Here is a 20,859-nt window from a genome sequence, read left to right on the forward strand (position 1 = left end):
AGATATTTGGGGCCCACAGAGAGAGTAGTAGAGAATAAAAAGTCTTTGTGCCAAATGTTCTTTTGAGTGCCTAAGAGCTGTATTGGTCTTTTTTTTCTCTGTGAAATCATATAATTAGTGATCTCAAACCTCAGCCTGTTAATTTACAAAATATGTCTGCACACTTTAATATATCGTTTGCTTAACATGTTTGATAACAACCTCGGAGATACTGGGGATTTTGACTTCTTGTAGTATTTATAAACTGTGCCTCGCCCTGGGTGTTTCCCTGCCAGCTCTGCACAGGCTCGTCTGGTGGATGGTGTAAGCCCGCAGCAGCTGGAGAAGGAAGGCGGGAAGCGTCTTGCCTGCAAAAAGCAGAGCGGCGCCTTTTCTGGCCGGTAGGGAAACACGCAGCCTTTGCTGCCATCAGCGTCCCCTCGCCTGCTCCGCCGCTCAGCAGCGGCGTGGCTATGGTGGAGTGGTTCCCCCCATGGCACCTGCAGTTGGGAGTTGGTGAGGGACCTGGCGGGCTGGCTGCAGCTGGGAGCTGAGCTTGTTATGAGGACAAGAAGCCAGAAGCCTCTTTAAAACTTCTAAAGAGCTGCAAGATCCCTAATGATCGCTGCTTGGGATCTTGTCTCTGAACCCCCTGTGGGTTCACAAACTCAGTGATCATCTGATTTCAAAACTGAAAGCTGGACCTAGAGAGGGCAGCACTCTAGGCTGAGAGAGGGTCATATGAAGAAGAGGTAAGTGTCCTTCAGGCTACCTGAAAATTACATGTGTTTTTAGTTCAAAGAGCTGCAAGATCCCTAATGATCGCTGCTTGGGATCTTGTCTCTGAACCCCCTGTGGGTTCACAAACTCAGTGATCATCTGATTTCAAAACTGAAAGCTGGACCTAGAGAGGGCAGCACTCTAGGCTGAGAGAGGGTCATATGAAGAAGAGGTAAGTGTCCTTCAGGCTACCTGAAAATTACATGTGTTTTTAGTTCCTCTGTCTTTGGCTAAAAGTTTGACGTGAAGGCATCATTTGTAAGCATTGCTGTACAGAGGCTCTGACTTCTGTGACAGAGGAGATAAGCTTATTTGAGTGAGACTGGCTTACTCCTGCCAAAGGGCTGATTGAATAAAATTAGCCTCAGTAAGGCCAGAAGGATAAAGTCAGATGGCTGGAAGATCTCCAGGTCCAAGAGATCCTACGTAAAGTGCTCCATCTGTGGTTTGATGTTTGTAAAGGTTGTGTGACCAGCTGGTACCATGCCAGCTTGCTTTGTCATTCCAGTAAGTCTTTTTCTCTCTTAGTGGAGATAACTCAGTCCTTCAGTCCATTTCAGAACATAGGTTTTGCTGTGGGAATATCTGAGGCATGATCTCACAGGGTCATTAGTGAGCTCTTCTTGGGGGAATGCTGCATTGTCGTTTTCCTTGATTTTTTTCCAAAAGGAGAAGAAAGACTTCCCACCCAGATGGCTATAACTGGCGGCTGGCAGACAAGCTGATGGATGAGATTTTTCTTTGGCACTGTGCAGAAAAGTATGCTTGGCAGTGTGACTGTGGCAAACCACTCATTAGCTCAGTTTTTAAAGGCTACCAGAGATGCTGTCTCCATAGTGCTGTTCTGTGAACTCTGCTTACCATTCTTCACCCAAGTGGACTAACCAGGTTAATTGCATGGTAGAGGCAGCCCAATGAGTGGACCTGGGCTAACATCCGCAGAATAAACACTTATCAAGAATTATAAGTGTTTATTCTTGTTACTTTAAAACACTTTTCTCAGGAGAGAAAGCACCACATTGGATCCAAGAAGCCTGGGAGGGGCTGCAGTTAGCAGGATCTTTTGTGTATGTGTTGCCTACAATTGACACTGCAAAAATAATCACTTTAAGCAGTCAGCTCTGCCTTTTAACAATTCACCTGAGAACCTTTCCCAAGATTCAAGAGACATCAGAGTAAAAGATAAATGAAAAGCAATGCTGTACTTTTAAGCTAAACTGATTCTCCACTGGTATAAGAGCATAGTTGGTGATCTGTTTATTTGGACTTTTTCAGTCCCCAAGGTGACCAAGTGACTTTTAATAGAAATAACTGAAGTGCAAGGCATAGAAATGTGAATGCAGTAAATAAGATCTCAAAGCCTTGTCAGTAGGGTGTGTTTGTAGGGGTTTAGGAGATACTTGCGTGGATAGGAATTGTCTACATCACAGCATTACCCAAATCAATTAAAAAAAAAAAAAAAAAGGGCTGTGTTGCCTCTGGCTTGGGATGGACTGTTGTGATCGAACAGGGCAACTGTTCTACTTGACTCACTGCAGTGTTTTGGCATGTGCCTCTTGACAGCTATTGATCTGCTGATCTAGCAGGTAACCTGCCTAATATGAGAGAATTATCTTGACAGTCTGTGTACATTTCTTAGAAGCAAAGGTTGAGGGTTGAATGTGATTTTGCCAAATGCTGCCTCTGTCTTCCTTGCTTATTTTTCCTTTCCAAAAGATTTCTAATGCTCACATCTGTTAGAAGCTGGTGAATGTCGCAGCTGAGTAGATGTGAAGCTGCGGTGGCTCCTTATCCCAGGTTCTGCCAATGGCCAGGCTGAGCATCTATGCTCCTTAGACACATACGGATGAGCAGGCAGACACAGGGACTCACACACAAACAGTACACACAGAGCCAGCCACGCTGGTCAACGTACGTGAAAAAACCCACGTATTCCAGCACCCTTGTTAACGTACACAGCAATCATACAATGGACAGCCCAATCCCTTTCCCCTTCCCTGGCCGACTAGGACTGAAATCTGCTGATGGAGGGAGATACATATACATACAAATTCACAAAATGGATCAGTCCAGTAGCTGGTCATAGACACTCACCCAGACTGGTAGTTGGTCCAAGGTGGCTCCATATTGCCAGTTACTTTCACTTGGATTCACGAAACTGTGAGGTTTGTGACCCTTGGCCAGTTGTAGGTAATCAGATCTCTTAATTTATCACCAACAAGTTTGACAAATTTCCCTAGCATTCATACATACCCACTCAGAAAAGAGAGTTCACCTACAAAAAAGATAGAAATGGGATTTAATGAGAATGTAGGATAGCTTGTAGTGTTTATGCTCAAGGCTCAGCCAGATGCGTATACTGATCAGTTGCTGTTTATACTTCACTGGCCCCTCTAATCCTGTCCCTTTTATTGACTCATGCTTGTTCCTCCCCAGGCCACCCTTCCCACTGCCTGTCCCTGGTCTTTCACTGAGCATCCCATGATGACTGTCACACATTTCCATAGAATGACTGATAGAAAATCTTAAAATTCTGTTCCCCCTTCATCCAATAATAGGTCCTAGACCTCTGTACATGATAACTCCCTTCAGTCTGAAAGGCTTCCTTGTGAGGCAGTTTCTTGTGTTGACTCATCTTGGTGGGTTTCCCACAAGGCCCGGGGGACGGATCGCTCCCTGTGGATGGCGCTGGGAGCACCAGGTCAGGGTGCGGTGCTGGTGCTTATTAGCATCCTTGGTTTCCCTGGAATCCCAGGGTCTTTGTGCTTAGCCAAGGACTGTGCTGAGGTGAGGGTTATTTGGCATATCCTTGGTTCTAGGAATTTGGAACAAGGATCACCAAGAGACTTCTTGAGCACCTTCTCACTACAGAAAATTCTCTCTTTAATAGTTGAATTTGTTTTTTTTTTTTCCCCAGTTGTACACTACTTTTGAGTTATATGAATGTTTTAAATGCACGTGGGATAGAGAGCTAAGTAAGTTTTTAAGTAGCCATGTGAAATGTAATGATAGTGTAGAATAGAAAGCACAAAATTATAATTTTTTCCTAAAAAAAGCTGATTCTATAGTTCTACCCCATGTGTCATCTGGAAAATAAAGCAACATGAGTGCCTTTCCTGAGGTGCACCATGACTGTAGCATGCCTCATTGTCATCACTGAGGACACAGGAATTACTGCTGTGTCTGTAATTGATTTTTCAGTTCACTGGCCAAACAGGAAAAAAACCCAAAACAACAAGAAGCCAAACCAACCCAAGTATTTTTTTGTTCCAAATAAAGTAAAATATTTTGCTTTGTTTTGAGAATTTTTACAATTTAAAAAATCCTTTAAGTTTGTCATAGCAATAAAAAATTTTGAAAATATTATTCAAAGAAATTAAAAATCATATGGAAGCTATTTTTTTTCCCCTCCTCTGAGGATGCCTACTTTTAGGCTCAATGTGCAAACCCGTTTGACTAGATTTCAAAAATAGTTACACTGCTTGGATACTGTACTTCTAGTAAATTAACTGTTCAGTGAAAAACACATGAAAACTCTAATGATTGTTTAAAATGTGATTTAATAATCTTAATGTATTTTACTTTTCAGTCACCTATTCAGACTGTATGTCATCATTTGCTTAATCACTGTTATAGATGCTACATATGCAATCATGAAAATAAACATCCCAGTTGCAAATCCAGATGTCACCTTTATTGAAAATACAAAATTTTAACTGTCACTGAAATTCTGATCCAAAACCACTGATCAAACCAAAACCATTAATTTCAAGGGGTTTGAATCTGATCTTTAAAGTTCGTGTTCAGTAAGGTTCCTGTCAATGTGTGTCTACCCATGCTTCTTTGGAAGTCATGGCTTGCTATGTTCCATGAGTGGTTTGAGAGAGGCCCCTGCTTTTCCTCATGTCTGTGCTGCTGGTTCTCTTTCCGGACCATGGAGCTGAAATGAAAGTAGGCTTTGTTTTGTGTTCACACAAGCAAACTGAACCTTGTGTTCCCAAAAATGAGCTTTTTTCCCCTCAATTACACTAATGACTGGTCAAATCAAAGATTTTATCTTTAACAGAAGCTTCACATAACTTATGTTCTTAGATCACACAACTGCAGCAGTATCACCACCATTGCTGGTAGGGTATGAATAACTTAAAACTCAAGTTTTTTCCTACCAGCTGTTAGGCTGTATATAACTGAAAATACTGAAAAATATTGATATTAATTGAACGAAGAAACCGGACAGTGTATTTCTTTTCATATATCTTTGTCTGATGTTTAAAAAGAGAAAGCTTAGATGGAAGTCCTGGCTTAGCTGTGGTTCCATAAGATTTTGATTGCTTAGATGTGGCAGCTACTAACACTTATTAAACTATCACAAAAATGCAACAATACTGTGTCTGGTTTTGTGCGTGAGAGATTTGCAAGTTTATTTGTATCCTTCCTATCTGCAGTGACACACTGAGACTGATATGACATATTGAAATTGTTGAAGTGTAGCAGAAAGATAACCTACATTTGCTTGCCATGTCAATCAGTATGAACAAAGCAAATAGACTATGTGAACACGGAAAACCACCTTTTTCCTGGTCAGTTAAGAGTAGGACAGTGATTTAGAGCCAAATACGGAAAATGGCACATTATAAACACTAATTTATTTTTCTGATATCAATAACTGTTCCCTCAAACACTTGTTAGAATGTTGTGATGTAGAATAGTGACTAATCACTCAGGGAAGTGGATGAAGCAGGTTGATAATATGCTAAAATTTTGTTTTTCCTTGCAGATGTTTGTTAAAAAAGTAGTTTTATCGTAGTTCTTAATGCAATTACTCGTGGATATGGTTTGAGTGAATAAAGACTACTTATATGCCTACTTTGAAAGACTGGGTCATTATAGTGTTTCATATGGGACATCTTCCTGATTACACCCAAGGTGTCAAAAAGGCCGAAGTCTGTATAATATTAGATGTAGTACGGATTGAAACTCATGCCTAGGAGTAATTTCCATTCTTTTCATTTCTCATTCCATGCTTTTGTGAAAAGCATTAAAAAACACAGACACAAGCAAACATAATTTTGCATGCTTTACATGGTGTCTCCAACCTCAAGGGAATTACCTGAAATGGAATAAAATAAGATACATTTATTTCATGTAAGGGTGCAGCGCTGCAGTGCTTGTAAGCCAATAGAGTAACGGGTTTCTGCAGAAGGAGGTAATCATGTATCTGTGGCTGCCTGCTCCTGCTGCTTCCCTGTGGCTGAAACTGCTTACTAGTCTCTGCACCCAGCTGTAGGAGCTAAACTGGTACAGAACTAACCCTACAGAAAATAGGGATATTCTTCTGCCAGTCTGAATTCCTAGCTTACCATTGTCTCCATCAAATGAGAGTGTTCATGCAAGCAAGGGATGAAACAGTGTGGGAAAAGGGACAAGGGATTTCCTCTTTCTTCCAGTAGCTGTTAGTCATTACGTGGGTTTAGCAGGAACCGAGTTGTTCCAGTGTCTTTGCAGAGAGCTTATAGTAGAGCCTTTTTCGACTGTTTGTACGTGGCTACTGCAATGATGGGGAACCTGAGGACAGAAACAGTCTGTGACTTTATTTCGTCTAGTTCAGGGCACCATGATTTCTTCCTCTTTGTTAATGGCCACTGTATGTGTTAATACATGACCTGTGCAACTTCCAGTAAAGAAAAAAAAAACAAATGGCTGAGCAGATGGGTGTCAGAATTGAACATGAATGTTTAAGTGGTGAGGCTAGGAAATGGTGATCATAACTAACAATGGAATTCAGAAGATTCTCCTTGATTTAATGCTAGGTTTGTGTATAACATTGCATCTATGCTAAATACCTTGTATTTGTGAGTTGCAAAATAATAATCTTGAACAGTAACTTGTTTTCTTGCCTGGAACAAACTTCCCACGGAAGTAGAGGAGTAAGGGCTATAACTTAGTGCCAGATACTCTGTGGAAATATGACTGAAATTACATTCACCTGAAGGAAAGAAATTTAAAGTTGCCATGAAGGGAAAAGAACAGGTACAATTTATATGCATTGAAATGTCTTTGCAGTGTATGTTTAAACATACTTTTTAAGTGCATTCAGTTTTATGTAAAATGAGGAATAATAATTAGCTTTATTTTTTCCAGGAGTGTGATTTTGGACAATTAAAATTTTGGTGTACTAATACCATACTGATTTATGAGACAGCTGTTGATGATTTCACTACATGAAAAGTGCTATAAAAGTGGCAGGTTAATTACAGGATATACTGTTAATGGGTAAGATATGGTTATGTCTGTTTTCCAAGTTACAGTCTCGTAATATGGTGTTACATCTTCTGGAACATAATAGATAAATATGTAATAGATATATATATAGTTATGCATAATCATCAGGAAAACTTCATAGTCTGTACATATTTTTTCAGTCTGTCTTCACATTGATTTCAGGAAGGATTACTGTGTTAAGAGAGACTGCAGGAGTGAGTGTTTGCAGTGGTTTTGAATAATGAAATTCTGTGGGATTCCAGAAATGACATTCAGTTCCTCAAACATTTTCTGCAAAGCAAGCAGCATACTTTGAAGTCTGTACTAGGAGAAAAAGAAACAAAACCCAAATGTGAATCTCCTGAAGAACTATCCTCCTTTCGTGGAAAGATTCAGTGGCTTAATGAGGTTAATTTGTATTAGGTTGTGGGAAATCCTTTATCTACTATATAGAGGCTTTCATTTCACGTGAATGTGACAGATACTGTACTTACTGCACTGCAACTTAATTATTTGATAGCATAAGGAGCTGAAATCCCTACATTTCCTTTCAAGGATTATTCATTGCATACTCTAGATGGTAAATAGAAACTAGAGGATGGTTGGCCTAGATTTTCAGTTTGAAATATCTTTGTATACTTTTCTAGGTTGTTTTGGTTTTATACCAAAAATTTCAAAGTAAATTTCAAAGCATCTTTGTTAAAGATTCCCCAAATACTATTCCCCAATACTATTTGATTATTTTTTTGTTCTCTCCCATTTTTCCCATATCTCTTTGCCCTTTGAAATGGTTTTCTGTATTTTACATGAATGTAAATGACTGTTTAATTTAATTACAACCTTCTTCCATAGAAGTCTTAAAATGTCTGATCTTCTCTCCCTAATTATTACAAAACAAGTCTTTCAGAAGCTTTGTTTCACTGAGAACGTTTCCCTCACTGAATTTTACAACAGCTCTTTTAACTGGCTTCCATTTCAGATGGCTATTGGTGCACACTGAATTTTATTTTCTCTTAGCAGGTATATTATGCCATTTCTATAAAACTGGTAGAGCAGTGCAAAGCTATTTAATAAGAGAGCGAGGAAACAAAATTTTGGGATCAGTGATACACATCACAGTACAAATAAGGACTGAAAACTATTATAGTGAAAAATTCAGTGGGGTGAAGTTCACATCCTACCGCATCCTGCCTAAAGGATCTTACCTACCTGAAGTTCACATCCTACCTAATTTTACTTTCTTTTGTAGATCCAATGTCTACTTTTTTATATAGCTTTCATAAAATACAAATTAGTGAATTTGTGTTAGCATGTGTGGGTGTAAGATGTATAATCATTTATCAGAATAAAAACTAATGTGAACTTACAAAAGCAGCATGTGTTTGTTCTGCTATGTATTAGACATTTGAAATATATCCAATAATATTTTTTAACATATTCACAAATTAAAAAACATAATAATTTTATTGAGAAAAATTAATGTATTTATTTAAATTGTTTTATTAGCATATATACCAGTAAAGTTTTTTGGAAAATACTTAAAATTTATTTTTAGAGCAGACTGGGGTAGTAGCTGTAAAAATATTTGCTCATCATCAAAGGTATGAAAATATCAAAAACTGAAAAGTTCAGGCAAATAATATGAATTGCTTTCCTCATCATCTACTGAATTAATAATGATAAATATTTAAAAAACAAAGAAAAGCATTTTTATTCAAATAAACCTCCTAGATTTCTGATTTATGCGTGACATTTCAGTGTATCACAATATGATGGATCATGGGTTAATTGTTCACGTTGTGTGATATCATTTCAGCTGTAGTACAGCATGATGTAGTGGAGTGTAATCCAGCCTGACATAGTATGATGCAGTGAGCGACGACAAAGATCACAGGCTGTTCAGTGGACTTTGCTCTACTGCAAAAGGCATAATTGCCTGAATGAAATGTTTAGTAGCTTATGTTTTGTTGATGAAAACCCGGAGTCTAATTCCTGCCTGTGGCTTTTGCCTCTAGGCACATTCTTGGGGTCCATAGCCTACATAAAGTTTGTTTTCCTTCCTCAGGCCTTTTGGGAGCTGATACTGTGCAATAAAAAGTGAGTGTATCCAGAGATCAATGCTGGGCTCCTGAAAGCCTGTTAGCAGAGCCTTCTCCTTGTGGAAGCTCTCAATTACTGTTTGCCATTAAGGATGTAAAAGGTAGCTGAAGCATTCAGCACATGGACTTTGCAAAAAGCATACAAAACCAGCAGCAGAAATAGAGGGCTTAGGAGTACTGTTAAAACACATATTGCTTTGCATAGTTAATGTTCCTCCATGTATAAGGTTGTAGGTCAATAGGAGCTAAAAGTTCAGGTTTCTTTCTTCCGTCTGGTGAAAATGAACTATCCACAGAAATACCTGGTCTTCTATCAGTAACCACTAAATGTTCAGTTAATATGACTTTTCCTGAGCTCCAGATCCTTTGGTAACTGGCTGCTGAACTAGAAAGGGTTGTTTGGTATCTCCCCTCTAACTAAATTGGTCCTCTCACAGGACTCCAGTTGCATGATACTGGTGATCAGGTAGAGCAGCATGTATGGGGGTGATGGGTGCTGGATATGGGATAATGAAGATTATCCTGTTGCCTCCTGTGCTTGAAAAATTTGTTTCCTCATGTTCCCAGACATACTTTGCAGAGCCAGGCAGAAAGAATTACAATGTGATTCCTTAGTAGATTTTATTTCTGGGCTTTGTTTGAGGGTTGTCACTGTATTCTGCCAGATCTTCTCTGTCCATCTGTAGGAAGGTTTTGGGATACGATATTGAAACCTGCATCTGCCCTGGACATAAAGTCTGGAGACATAGATTCTGGAAACATATGCATGTATGGGTATTTCAACATGAATACACTTCCATTTCAAAGTTTCTCCCATATGGAAAAGAAAAAAAAAAATCTTGGTAGAAATACACAGCTGTTTATTGGAGTCCAGAAACTAATTAAGTTTCTAGATTAGTTTTATGTTTCTGCTTCCTGCTTCACTGGAACACTCCCATTTGCAGCCTTCTCCAATTGTTCTTCTTTAGCCAGTGTTTTGTGCCTGAGATAGATATACTACATTTGGAAAAGAAATCAACTTTACATTCTAGTGATAGTGCCATTGTAATTCTAGTTTCATGAGTGGCAGATTGCCTTGCAGAGACAAGTTTAATGCATTTCTAATTAAAAAAAACCCCAAAAAGTATGATGTTACCTCTCAGTGTTATCAAATTGCTCATCATCTTACTTTCACAGCTCACCATGTTAAAACTGGGACCTGTGAAGTGGTGGCGCTCCACAGATGTTGCAATAAGAACAAGATAGAAGAAAGATCACAGACGGTGAAGTGCTCCTGCTTCCCTGGGCAGGTAGCAGGTACCACTCGGGCAGCTCCTTCTTGTGTTGATGGTGCGACTACTTCTTTTGCTTCCTTTTGTTGCATGTTCCTAAAGGGTTTTGATGGCTTAAATTCGTCAGTGAGAACTACTCCATTACAGCTGACTGTTTAAAATAAAGAGTAGGAAAGCTTTTGCATTTTGAAGGGCATGCCCAAGGTGAATGGGAGGAAGATGAGAAAAATTAATTATGTACTATTACTCCAGAAATGCTAAGCAAAATTATTAGATGCCAGTGAAAGAGACCTCTTGAGAAGCTAAATTTCATCTAACTAACAGGGTACCCTTGGAGTTGTATGGAATATTCTTAATTAAAAGTCTTTATGCAAAATTTACATGAGCATATCATTTTTGTGTGCTGCAGTCTTACATTGTGTTTATGTGTTCATTTTTATCATACAGGGACAAACAAGCAAACTATCAGAGCACTGTTGTGGCTGTTTTTTAGTCTTTTTAGACCAACAGTATTTTTCCTATTCACAGTGCATTATTAAGGTTTTACTTAACAAATCTGGCATAGGCTCATATGTTTCATTTGGGAAAATACTAGCTGATTTTTCACATCTCTTCCTCTGAAAGAGGAGCAGGATGGATTCACCCTTTACATGATCTCTTTACTGTTGATATGATGTTAGCTGTCAGAGAAGCTGTAAATATGTCATCATTGGGGAATAAATTTAACCATGCTGGACTGTATATTAGATCAGGCAAAATATACTAACTCAAAAGAAGAGATTCTACTTGAAACTTTGAAATCTGGCTCAGCAAGGAAAAATGAGGGTTGGAAAGAAATGCTGTGAAATTAGTTCCTGAACTGCAGTAAATTAGAAAAAAAACCCCACAGTAAAGAGATTGACTTTGAAGCACATAGCACTTTGTGCAAATTGAGACCTAATTTCCTATGAAGGATCTGAGATACCTGAAAATCACAGACTAGTGTCTGTCAGCCAATACATTTCCAACATTTTCCTGGAAAATAAAAGAAATGTTGCAACATGATGACATATTAAAGTGTCCATTTCAACAACATGCAAATGTGTTTGTTTTCCTCTCTTGTAGCTTCAATAGTGGAGCAGAAATGGTGGTGCCACATGCAACCATGTCTCGAAGGGGAGGAATGTAAGGTTCTTCCAGATCGTAAGGGATGGAGCTGTTCCTCGGGGAATAAAGTGAAAACTACTAGGGTAGGTATGATACCAACCTGACATGTTACCAACAATAAAAGAAAAAAGTGTACAGGAAATTGGGTGCACACAGAAGTTGAGAAGACTAAAGAAGTGTGGGAAGAGAGTCATACTGGGATTGGACTGCCTGGTCCTGCACACTTTTCTCAGCATGCTTTGCAATTACTTGAACATGGTAAGCAGTGTGACAGACCTTCTCAGGTAAGCAGTGAAGATAGTAGAGTTGACCCTTTTTCACCTACCAGTAATGATCAAATGTATTATAATCTGATACGTGTTTCTCTCTGAAACCAGTTGCACAAAGTCTATACCTTGCTAAGCTCTTCATTCACAGGATTGAAAGCAAGTGCATTTTTATCAATAACATGGAATTACCATGTTACTGAATAGAAACTGCTGAGTATGGTAAGCATTTTATGTATCACAATGGTATGATCTTCTGGTTCTTTCCATCTTTTATGACTGGATTCACTAAGCAATTTTGACAGAGTTTCAGTGAGTTCCCTTTCTCCATTTGACACTTTTTATATTATTGGTTCAAAATTACATTAACAGAAATACATCTAACGTTCATCATATACAATGCCTGAAAAGAAAGTAAACATGCTGTCATTTTGCTTTTTAGTGGCTAAGAAAAGCTGAAGAACAAATTATTCAGATAAACATTAAGCACTCAAACTTCCTAAAACTACAGCAGTGTATCTCTATAGGGTCAACATCAAACAGATTAAAATGCAGTCTGAAGACCCACATACATTACATGTGCGTAAGCATAAACACCATTACCCCCACACTCCACCACACATACTGATGACTGGGTTTGCTTGCAAGTATTTGGTAATTGTTTGTAGTGTCGAGCCATAATTTGCTAGTGTGATGTTTACTGTGTGCATGTTTTGAGTGTGCATGTCATTTGATTGAAATCTACCTTACACAGGCTCTAAATTTCTGGTACACCTTTGCTGTAGTGAAATGTAGTGTGCACTGACTGTATTCCTTCTGTTCCACAGAGAACTCTACGTGTCTCAGTTTCTGTATGTATAGGTTTTTAAAACATTTTGACATTCTTTGAAGGAAGGATACTTCCTAAATGTTTCATATGCAATTCCACTCCTGAATCGTCTTTCAAATGTGTTTCTTCTGAGACTAACCTTGCTTGAATGGTGCCCACACTTAACTTTGTACATGCAAATCTGATTTATATGCATGTAAAATGTATGTGCATGTATAATATAATCAAAAAGAAATAGATAGAATTTAATAATAGTAATAGAAATAGAAATTGTATGTGTGTTTCAAAATTTGTGCTGGCTTCCACTACATGGCACTATTAGTGTTAGACTGCATGCTGGTTTGTATTTTTTGTGAGTGTTTAACAAGCAGTAAGTTAAAATATGGGTGTGGATTACATTTCAGTAGGGGCAGATACCAATTAGAATGGCCTTGAGGAGATTTCTTCCTACTATTTTTTCAGAGGATAGTTCTTTCTGGTCAAGGTTTTGAAGTTCTATCCACTGTTAGGAACCTACAGAAAGCCAATGCTCTTGTCCTCAATGGCTTATGCCTTTGTTGCAGTCTCATAGGTCTGGCCTTTTGCAGAAGTTTGACTTTTCTTGTCCTCCATGGATGGTGGCAATCCTCAGGACTCATTTCATACCTCTTCAGAAGTGATGCTATGAAAAAGCCAGTCCTTCTCTTTATTTGCCATTATATGCACTGATTCAGTACACTGGCTACTGTAACCTGCTTGCAGACCTACCACTGCAAAAAGGAAAATAGTAATCCCCTTAAATCCCCCACTATTCTGCCTTCTCATTTGTTCAGATACCGTAGGCTGTCCCTTCTTCCTTAATTTCCCACACAGCTGTAAAGTTGTTTTGAGACAATAGGAATGTGTAGACGTGGCACTTGAGGACATGGTCTGGTGGGTATGGTAGTGTTGGGTTGATGGTTGGACTAGATGATCTTATAGGTCTTTTCCAATCTTAGTGATTCTGTGAATAGCAAACATTCAAATTTCTGACTGAAAGCTGGTCTAAGTCAGTGAAACCAGGTGGCAGGTGAATGAAGGTCTCATCCTAGATGCAGGAGACTGAGGTTTTAGCAGATGTCATTCTGATGCCCACAAAAATATACATTGATACTGGAAATGTCAGTGATTCTTTGTGCTAAGCAAGCACCTTATTATCAGAAAGCAAATACTTTTCCCTAATATATAGTGACTACAATATTTTTGTAGCTCCTCTTTCTGTTCCCCAAGGTTTGTATAAATAAAAGGAAACATTCTGAAGTGCTCTGTGGTTTCAAACCCCCTTTTTTTTGGAGAAAAATAAAAAGAACTGTACAGAGAGTCAGTATTAAGAAGTCATGCATAATGTTTCAGATTGTCAAATGAAATAACCCATATGTGATTATCATGTATAATGGAAAAGCATAAGGAAACAAAGGGAACTGAACAGCTCTGGTAATTTAAATCTGTTGAGGAAAAGCCTTGTGAAGGCTTTCCTGAAAGGCCTAAGGAAGTCTATATTCACCTCCAAAACATTTTCTGTAAGCTTGCTTCCTTCATGTGCAGAAAAAGTAACCCAATTAACCCTTGAAATACTATCTTCCCTTTTACAGGATACCAAGTTCAAAAGCAGCACCTACATTTCCACATCTCAAGCTGTTAATAGTTAAGAATTATGTTAGAGATAAAATCAGTGGTGGAAGGGAGTATTTTGCTTGTCCACCTCTGTCAGCATATTTAAGGACAGTATTGTGAAAAATGATGATGCCTACTTCTTTATACTTACGGTATCAGTCACTAAGCAAAAAGTTCAGGTGAATAATGGTAGGAAACAAATTGATTTTTAGAACTGTGGTCTACTTGAGGTTTTGCATTTTGTTCAGTTATGGGGATCTAGTAAGGTAATAAATGAATAATGAATTAGAAATAGCATGGATGTTATGGTACTCAGAATTCAAATGTTAAGAAAAGTCAGGTGGAAATTATTTACCTTCAGAATGCAAAACCAGATAGTATGGAAAGATTAAACTACTTTTCCTGATTTGTCTGCATATTAGTGGGAGAGGGCTGACATTAGGAGTTAACCATGGAAAAGGAATGAATATGGGGGGGGAAAGTGTGTATGAATAAGCTGAGTACCTAGTTAACTTGTGCTGGTTTAGCATTCACTCTTTTGGGTCTGTGTAGCCTGCAGAAGGGGAAGGGGAGAAAAGGCAATGAGAACTTAGCTAAAACAGTAGATTTTTTTTGACTTCATATAAATAAATGTGTGTTTGTATTCCTGAGTGTTGTACCACAACGAAGGAGGATCTTCAGGAACACATTTTGAGGTGTAGGTGTAGAGAAACATGCATTGATATTTTTTCATGTGTAATAGAGTAGAATAAGACTGTTCCAGTTGGAAGGGACGTACAATGGATCATCTAGTCCAACTGCCTGACCAATTCAGGGCGGACCAAGTTAAAACGATGTTAATAAGGGCATTGTCTAAATGTCTCTTAAACACTGACAGGCTTGGGTCATTGACCATCTCTCAGGGAAGCCTGTTCCAGTGTTTGACCACCCTCTTGGAAAAGAAATGCTTCCTAATGTCCAGTCTAAACCTCCCCTGGTGCAGCTTTGAACTACTGCACAGTAACAAAATGGTATCTTGTCCTTAAGCTTTTAGTTTGATTTGGTAGAACTGCTTTTGGAATGAGTGATAGTTTAACGCTAAGTACTGAGTTCTGGCTAAATTATGTAGAGTGGAATTTACTAGACTTTGCTTGGGTTATGACTGTCTAGAGTGAGGTGACTAGCCTAAGCTCTAGGCTGTATTTTTAGTATTGGGAAGAATTGTTCAATTCCAGAGGACAATTCATTTTGTCTTAAGAGAAGTCAGATGAATTATCTTCTGGAGGTGCTTATATCTCCCTGATAATTCAAAAGGAAAGCTATAATGACTAGCTTAGTGCCTAACCTTCAGATACTTAATGTTGAATAGGAAGATGCTGGCTTGGAAACTTTACTCTCTTTGATGTGGTCTTCAGTAGGAAGATAATCAAAAAAGCCCCTTCATCCTTGCTCAATTTGGGAAGCTTTGAACTTTGATCACTATCAAATGAAATATAAGAGAAGTTTGAAAAATGTTGATGTTCTGAAGATACATAGCTATGAGCTAAATCAATGAATCATACTATGATGAACAACATGTCCAGTATCTATTATTCAGCAAAAATTGACAAACAGTTCACGTCCTTTTAGAATTTACTTGTTGGTATAAGATTACTACTAATACTAATGATATGAATTAACCAAAAAGATCAGATGTAATGCATAGCAGGTGTTGATTATTAACCTCTGAAAATATCCAGAAGGTGAAAGTGAACAATGTTTTCCTATAATCAAGTGGAAGTAGTATTTTCAGACAGGTCATAAAGGACCATCTTTTGGAAATCGGCATCCAACTTCTGAAATAACTAAGCACTCACACTTTTATGAGGAGTAGAAGGAACTGCAATTGTCACTCTGAAAACTGGATATTATTTTTATATGTGGGGAAAAGCACACTGCAAATCAGAAAGAAATCAATATCTAATGTATTACTATGTAACTATATGCCAAACCAATATTAGAAATAGAGTACTGCAAAAAATAAAATAAATGTTACAAGGACAGAAAGAAATAAAAGGGAAATATTACAGGGCCAGAAATAAATCCGTATTGAGTAAATTTGTCTCCATTCCAAATCCAAATCTGCTTTCCAAATCAATACCAAAGATAGAAGACAAGTGTGAAAAGAATAAAAATATTGCCAGGATGGAGAGAAATCCATACTGAGAACATTTATCTACATTCTAAAACAATATTGGAGAGAGCCTGAAGTCAGATATTCGTAATATTCCATTTAATCTAATTTTACATTATGGCATCCTGAGTTGAAAAGAAACTGAAAATTGAATAACATTCTTGGAAGAGGAGAAAGTATACGCCATCCAAACACACCAACTGGCTGCACATGAAGCCAAACGGTGTTTAGTATGTGCATTCCACTACTGTGAATCAGTGTAGTTCTCTTGCTATCTATAAATACTGCTTACATTTTTACCCTATCTCTTCTTTCTCACCTGCAGATGCAGGATCATTTCTAAATTGATTACAGCTGCTGAAAGGAGAGGCAGTCATTTTATTTATATTTCAATTTCAAATATGCTGTTTATAACCCTTTCAGCACAAGGAATGAAAAGACCTGTTAGGTACATTTACATAGCAATGATTTGCAGTGGGCTACCAGGATTCCCAGTATCAGGAGGCGGCATTAGTGGTGACTCAAATACCCAGTGCTATCATAACTGCTGTTTGAGTAAGACAACATAATACAAGAGAACTAAAATGTGTCCCTGGATATGAGAGGAAAATGGCATTTTTCTTGTAACTGAGCCTGACATGAGTGTTAGCAATGCAGCTACATTGCTCATTGCTGGTTGCTGATCTGCACTTCTCTGCATGAGCAACAGATGCATAGGCTGTTTAAGCAGCAGCAGAGGGGAAAAAATGGAACAAATATTACTGTTTTTTCTGCCAAAGTCAAAAAGAAATATTGCCATTGTGGTAGCCTTTTCCCACATGTCCTTATTCCTCTTCACCATCCAGGCTTTTCAAAAAAAGCAGTAGTAATGACACGTAATTAGCAAAAGCAGAATTTAGTTATATAACACTGTATATAGGTTATTCTAGGATGTCTCTAATGAGCCGGACGTACGGTAGTTGTGGTCAGTCAGTGCTAATAAGGCAATGTATTTCTCTCATGACATTTTTTTCAGTGTAAAACTGCTACTAACTTCCATCATGTAAAACAACTTGCCTTTTGCCTTGACCACTGTGAAAAGTTAAATACTTACAGGATAAATCAATGATCTGCCGTGTGTCAGTAGTAAATAATGACAGGAAGTGCTTTTCCTAATATTATTTAAAGGGCTGTATGAATAAATTAAGGAACAACCTCACTGTAAAACTGTTCTATTCTGCCTCACGTCACAGTCTCTGAATCCTCACCTTCTACCTTAATTTCAGATGAAGATTTATAGCAATAATACACAGATATACAATGACTAGCAATATCTTGTGGTTCATAAAAAGGATGTGATTACAATATAAGTAAGTGCACAGACTGTAGCAAAATATTACCCATGGAAAAGAGTGATTGCACTTGTGACAGCCTCTTTGTTGCTATGGTATCTCTTTCCATGCCTTTGGCTAATCTGTCACTAGGAGAAATTTGCAGCTGTCTCAGCATGTTTCTCATTGCTAACTTAGAGACCCACTGTATCTAATCTGTTATTAAAGTAGCAATAAGTGCTAGGTACACAGTTTCCAAAGAATACATATAAGTTTCAAGGGACAAATGAGCTGGTTAAGAAAATATTATGACATTTTCTGGGGTCAAGCTAGCTTTTTGTATTAGTAATTATTGTTTTGATCTAGCATCACAATTCTTTCATATTGAAGAAGCCTTTTTTGTAGGGCACCTAAACACTGATCTTTTGTGACACTTGGACATTTTGATGAAAATAGTTATCACTCCAGCCAACACATGTTGCAAGGAATCATCAGGACTATGAACTTCACTGATTTTTGTGAAAATAGCTGCTACATACCAAAATCACTTCTGCGATGTGAAGGTAGTGTGCCTGGTTCTACCCTATTAGAAGGTTCCTGTTGCAAGTCTAGATCTGACATCAGTTTAGGCCTACAGCTTGATGATGCTAATTTGTACGTCACAGAAATCTAGACAAGTCATAGTCCTTTCTCCAAAGGCAGATAAGCTTAAAACGACCGAGAAAACACAAGTTATGGTGAAAAGGATTAAAGGAGGGTGTGTTGTGAAATTTTATAAGCAAAGTTGTAGTCTGAGACATTTTCATTAGTTCTGTTGTGACTTTGAGTCCTATGGATACTGATATTAAGAACTTAATTGAAGAATATCAAAGGAGATACTGGGTTAAAGGCAGTATTCATAGGTATAGCTCTTATGGAAAGAGAGCCTGTTAATGCATCACTTAAAATAATTTCTAACAACAGAATAGTATCTTTATTTATCTATTAGCAGATTTTGCCTAGAAGATCTGCAATTTTTCCTTTTTTTTTTTTTCCTCCCCAGTCCCTTGCTGCATCTCCTTGTGAATACATTGAGTCTTGTCTCCAGGTATTCAGGAGGGTTACTCTAATTTTTTTTTTTGTGAGTAGACACGCTATACAAATTATGAGAAATGAAATCTTTTGCAATCCCTTCATCACACTTGCAGAGTGTTAGTAATATATGCTGTGGTTTATACATTTTTATGAGGGAATATTTTTTTCTGAAGGTAAGACTGCAGCTAGTATTCATTGTAAAACATTTTAGCTTCTGCAGAACCTGTAAATTAACAAAATTATTCAGAAATCAAAGTAAAATATTTCTGCAATATTTAAAAAAAATGCAAATGGATTTCAGTTGCATGTCATTAATTAACTAATCACTGATTTTTGCAAGCATTACTTTCTTCCACATGGGAATCCTCCACTCCATCAGTCCAACCAAGATGTTTTCTGCCTTTGTCCCAAAAGATTCAACTTGTGATTTATTTTTCTTTCTTTTCTTTTTTTTTCTCCCCAATTTGTCCTTTGCTGGCATGTTTGAGATATTGACCTCATGTCTGAAGAATAATTTTCTGCCTCTGTGATGGAAAATAAGGATGAGTTCTGAAGGCTGTATGTAAATTACTGGTTTTCTCCACTTCTCCACGGAGTGGAAAAGTCCTGACACTGAAATCAAAGATGTTTCCACTCTCATTTGCAGCTCCATTCTGCCAGTCTCTTTGCCTGTTCACAGCTGTGCAAGAAGGGCTCTTTGAATATCTAGCAGTCCCTTTTAGTCTTCCTGGACAACCTTCGTCAGCTTCTACTACTTCACAAGTTACCATATAGGAAAGTGATATTCAAATGCCAGTACTGGTGAGTCATGCTGGCATGCTGTTAAACTAGTGTTTCTTCCTTGTCTCACCCTCCTTTGCACTCTGTAAGGGCTTCTTTGGATCATTACTGCAAGGCAGAAATTATACATTTCAGCTCAGAGGGACTGGTGTGTTCTGAAACCTCACATTACCTACTACCTAAATAGCTTCAGGCAGAACACTTGCCTCTTTCCATGGGCATTTGGCACAGGCTTCACAAACTGCGTCACTGCCTAGTTGCAGAACGGAGGCAACTGAGACTATGAGGGAGTGGAACAGTAGCTCCCAAGTGTTTAAAAGTTGTTACTTTCAATCATCCAAAATCCCATAGTTTTCTTGAAGTATTTCTTTACTCATTAGGACAGTTTAAAGAAAACCTCAGAAGTACTGCCCTGTCGCACCTCTGCTTTTCTGCCTTCTACAAGAGGAAGGAAGGAAATGGATAATAATCAGTATCAACAGAGACCGTCAGTCACAGAGAGCATTATGCACAGTCACCGTTGGAGGAATGAACAACTCCAAGCAGTTGAAATCACATTACTCAGATATTATTCCCTTGCAGAGCAAGGTGAGCAGGGTTGTAAATCTTACTTCTCCATAAGAATGATGAAGAAAGTCCTGTCCTACCTGAGAACCATTCAAAATGAAGAAAGATGTATTTCAGGCAAGAATATGTGGAAGATTGATGTTTAGGACTAAATTAAAAAAGAAGAGGACCAACATAAAATTTATTTCCATAAGAATTATGTTAATTTTTTTCCTAGCTTGTAGTTTACTTCTTCCTCCACCTTGGTGAAAAGCAGGTTCATCTTAGGAAGGACACTGCTGCTGCGTATGTAGAAGAGGCTCCAAAGGACTTTATGCATTCTATAAAATGGACTTTGAGCTTTCTTCTGCTGCATTTTTAGCATACACAGATGATTCCTTCTCCAACCTTACAGTCCTGACTATCCCCTTCCCTATCTGCAGTGGGAAATGTCATAGAGCTCTGAAGTGGAGATTCTGAATGAAGCTACAAAATATCCAGCTCACCATGACTTATTTGTATGATGTGACCTGTAGAATTATATTGGCAAGACCTCTAAAGACAGAATTGAAAGCAACTGTGTCTCCAGCTTATGAAGATGGATATAATCTCAAGGAAACAATGGATTGTGTCTGACCAACATGTATCTACAAATCAGTAGTAATAGAAGAATTGAGAATTTTAATGGAGATGCGTATTTTAAGAGGTCCAAAATATTTTTGCCTCATCAGGTT

At 38.1% G+C, this 20,859-nt stretch overlaps 1 protein-coding gene across 1 annotated transcript in view; it reads left to right on the forward strand.

Moving 5' to 3' along the window:
• Positions 1 to 20,859, forward strand: part of FAM19A2 (family with sequence similarity 19 (chemokine (C-C motif)-like), member A2) — a 48,449-nt gene that overhangs the window by 18,656 nt on the left and 8,934 nt on the right. The window contains exons 2-3 of the mRNA XM_010149209.1: positions 10,296 to 10,448; positions 11,495 to 11,619. Coding sequence (XP_010147511.1) covers positions 10,296 to 10,448; positions 11,495 to 11,619 — 278 coding nt within the window. The remainder of the gene's footprint in view (positions 1 to 10,295; positions 10,449 to 11,494; positions 11,620 to 20,859) is intronic.

The sequence above is a fragment of the Eurypyga helias genome, unplaced genomic scaffold (genome assembly GCF_000690775.1).
Source record: "Eurypyga helias isolate BGI_N326 unplaced genomic scaffold, ASM69077v1 scaffold553, whole genome shotgun sequence".
Taxonomy (NCBI): domain Eukaryota; kingdom Metazoa; phylum Chordata; class Aves; order Eurypygiformes; family Eurypygidae; genus Eurypyga; species Eurypyga helias.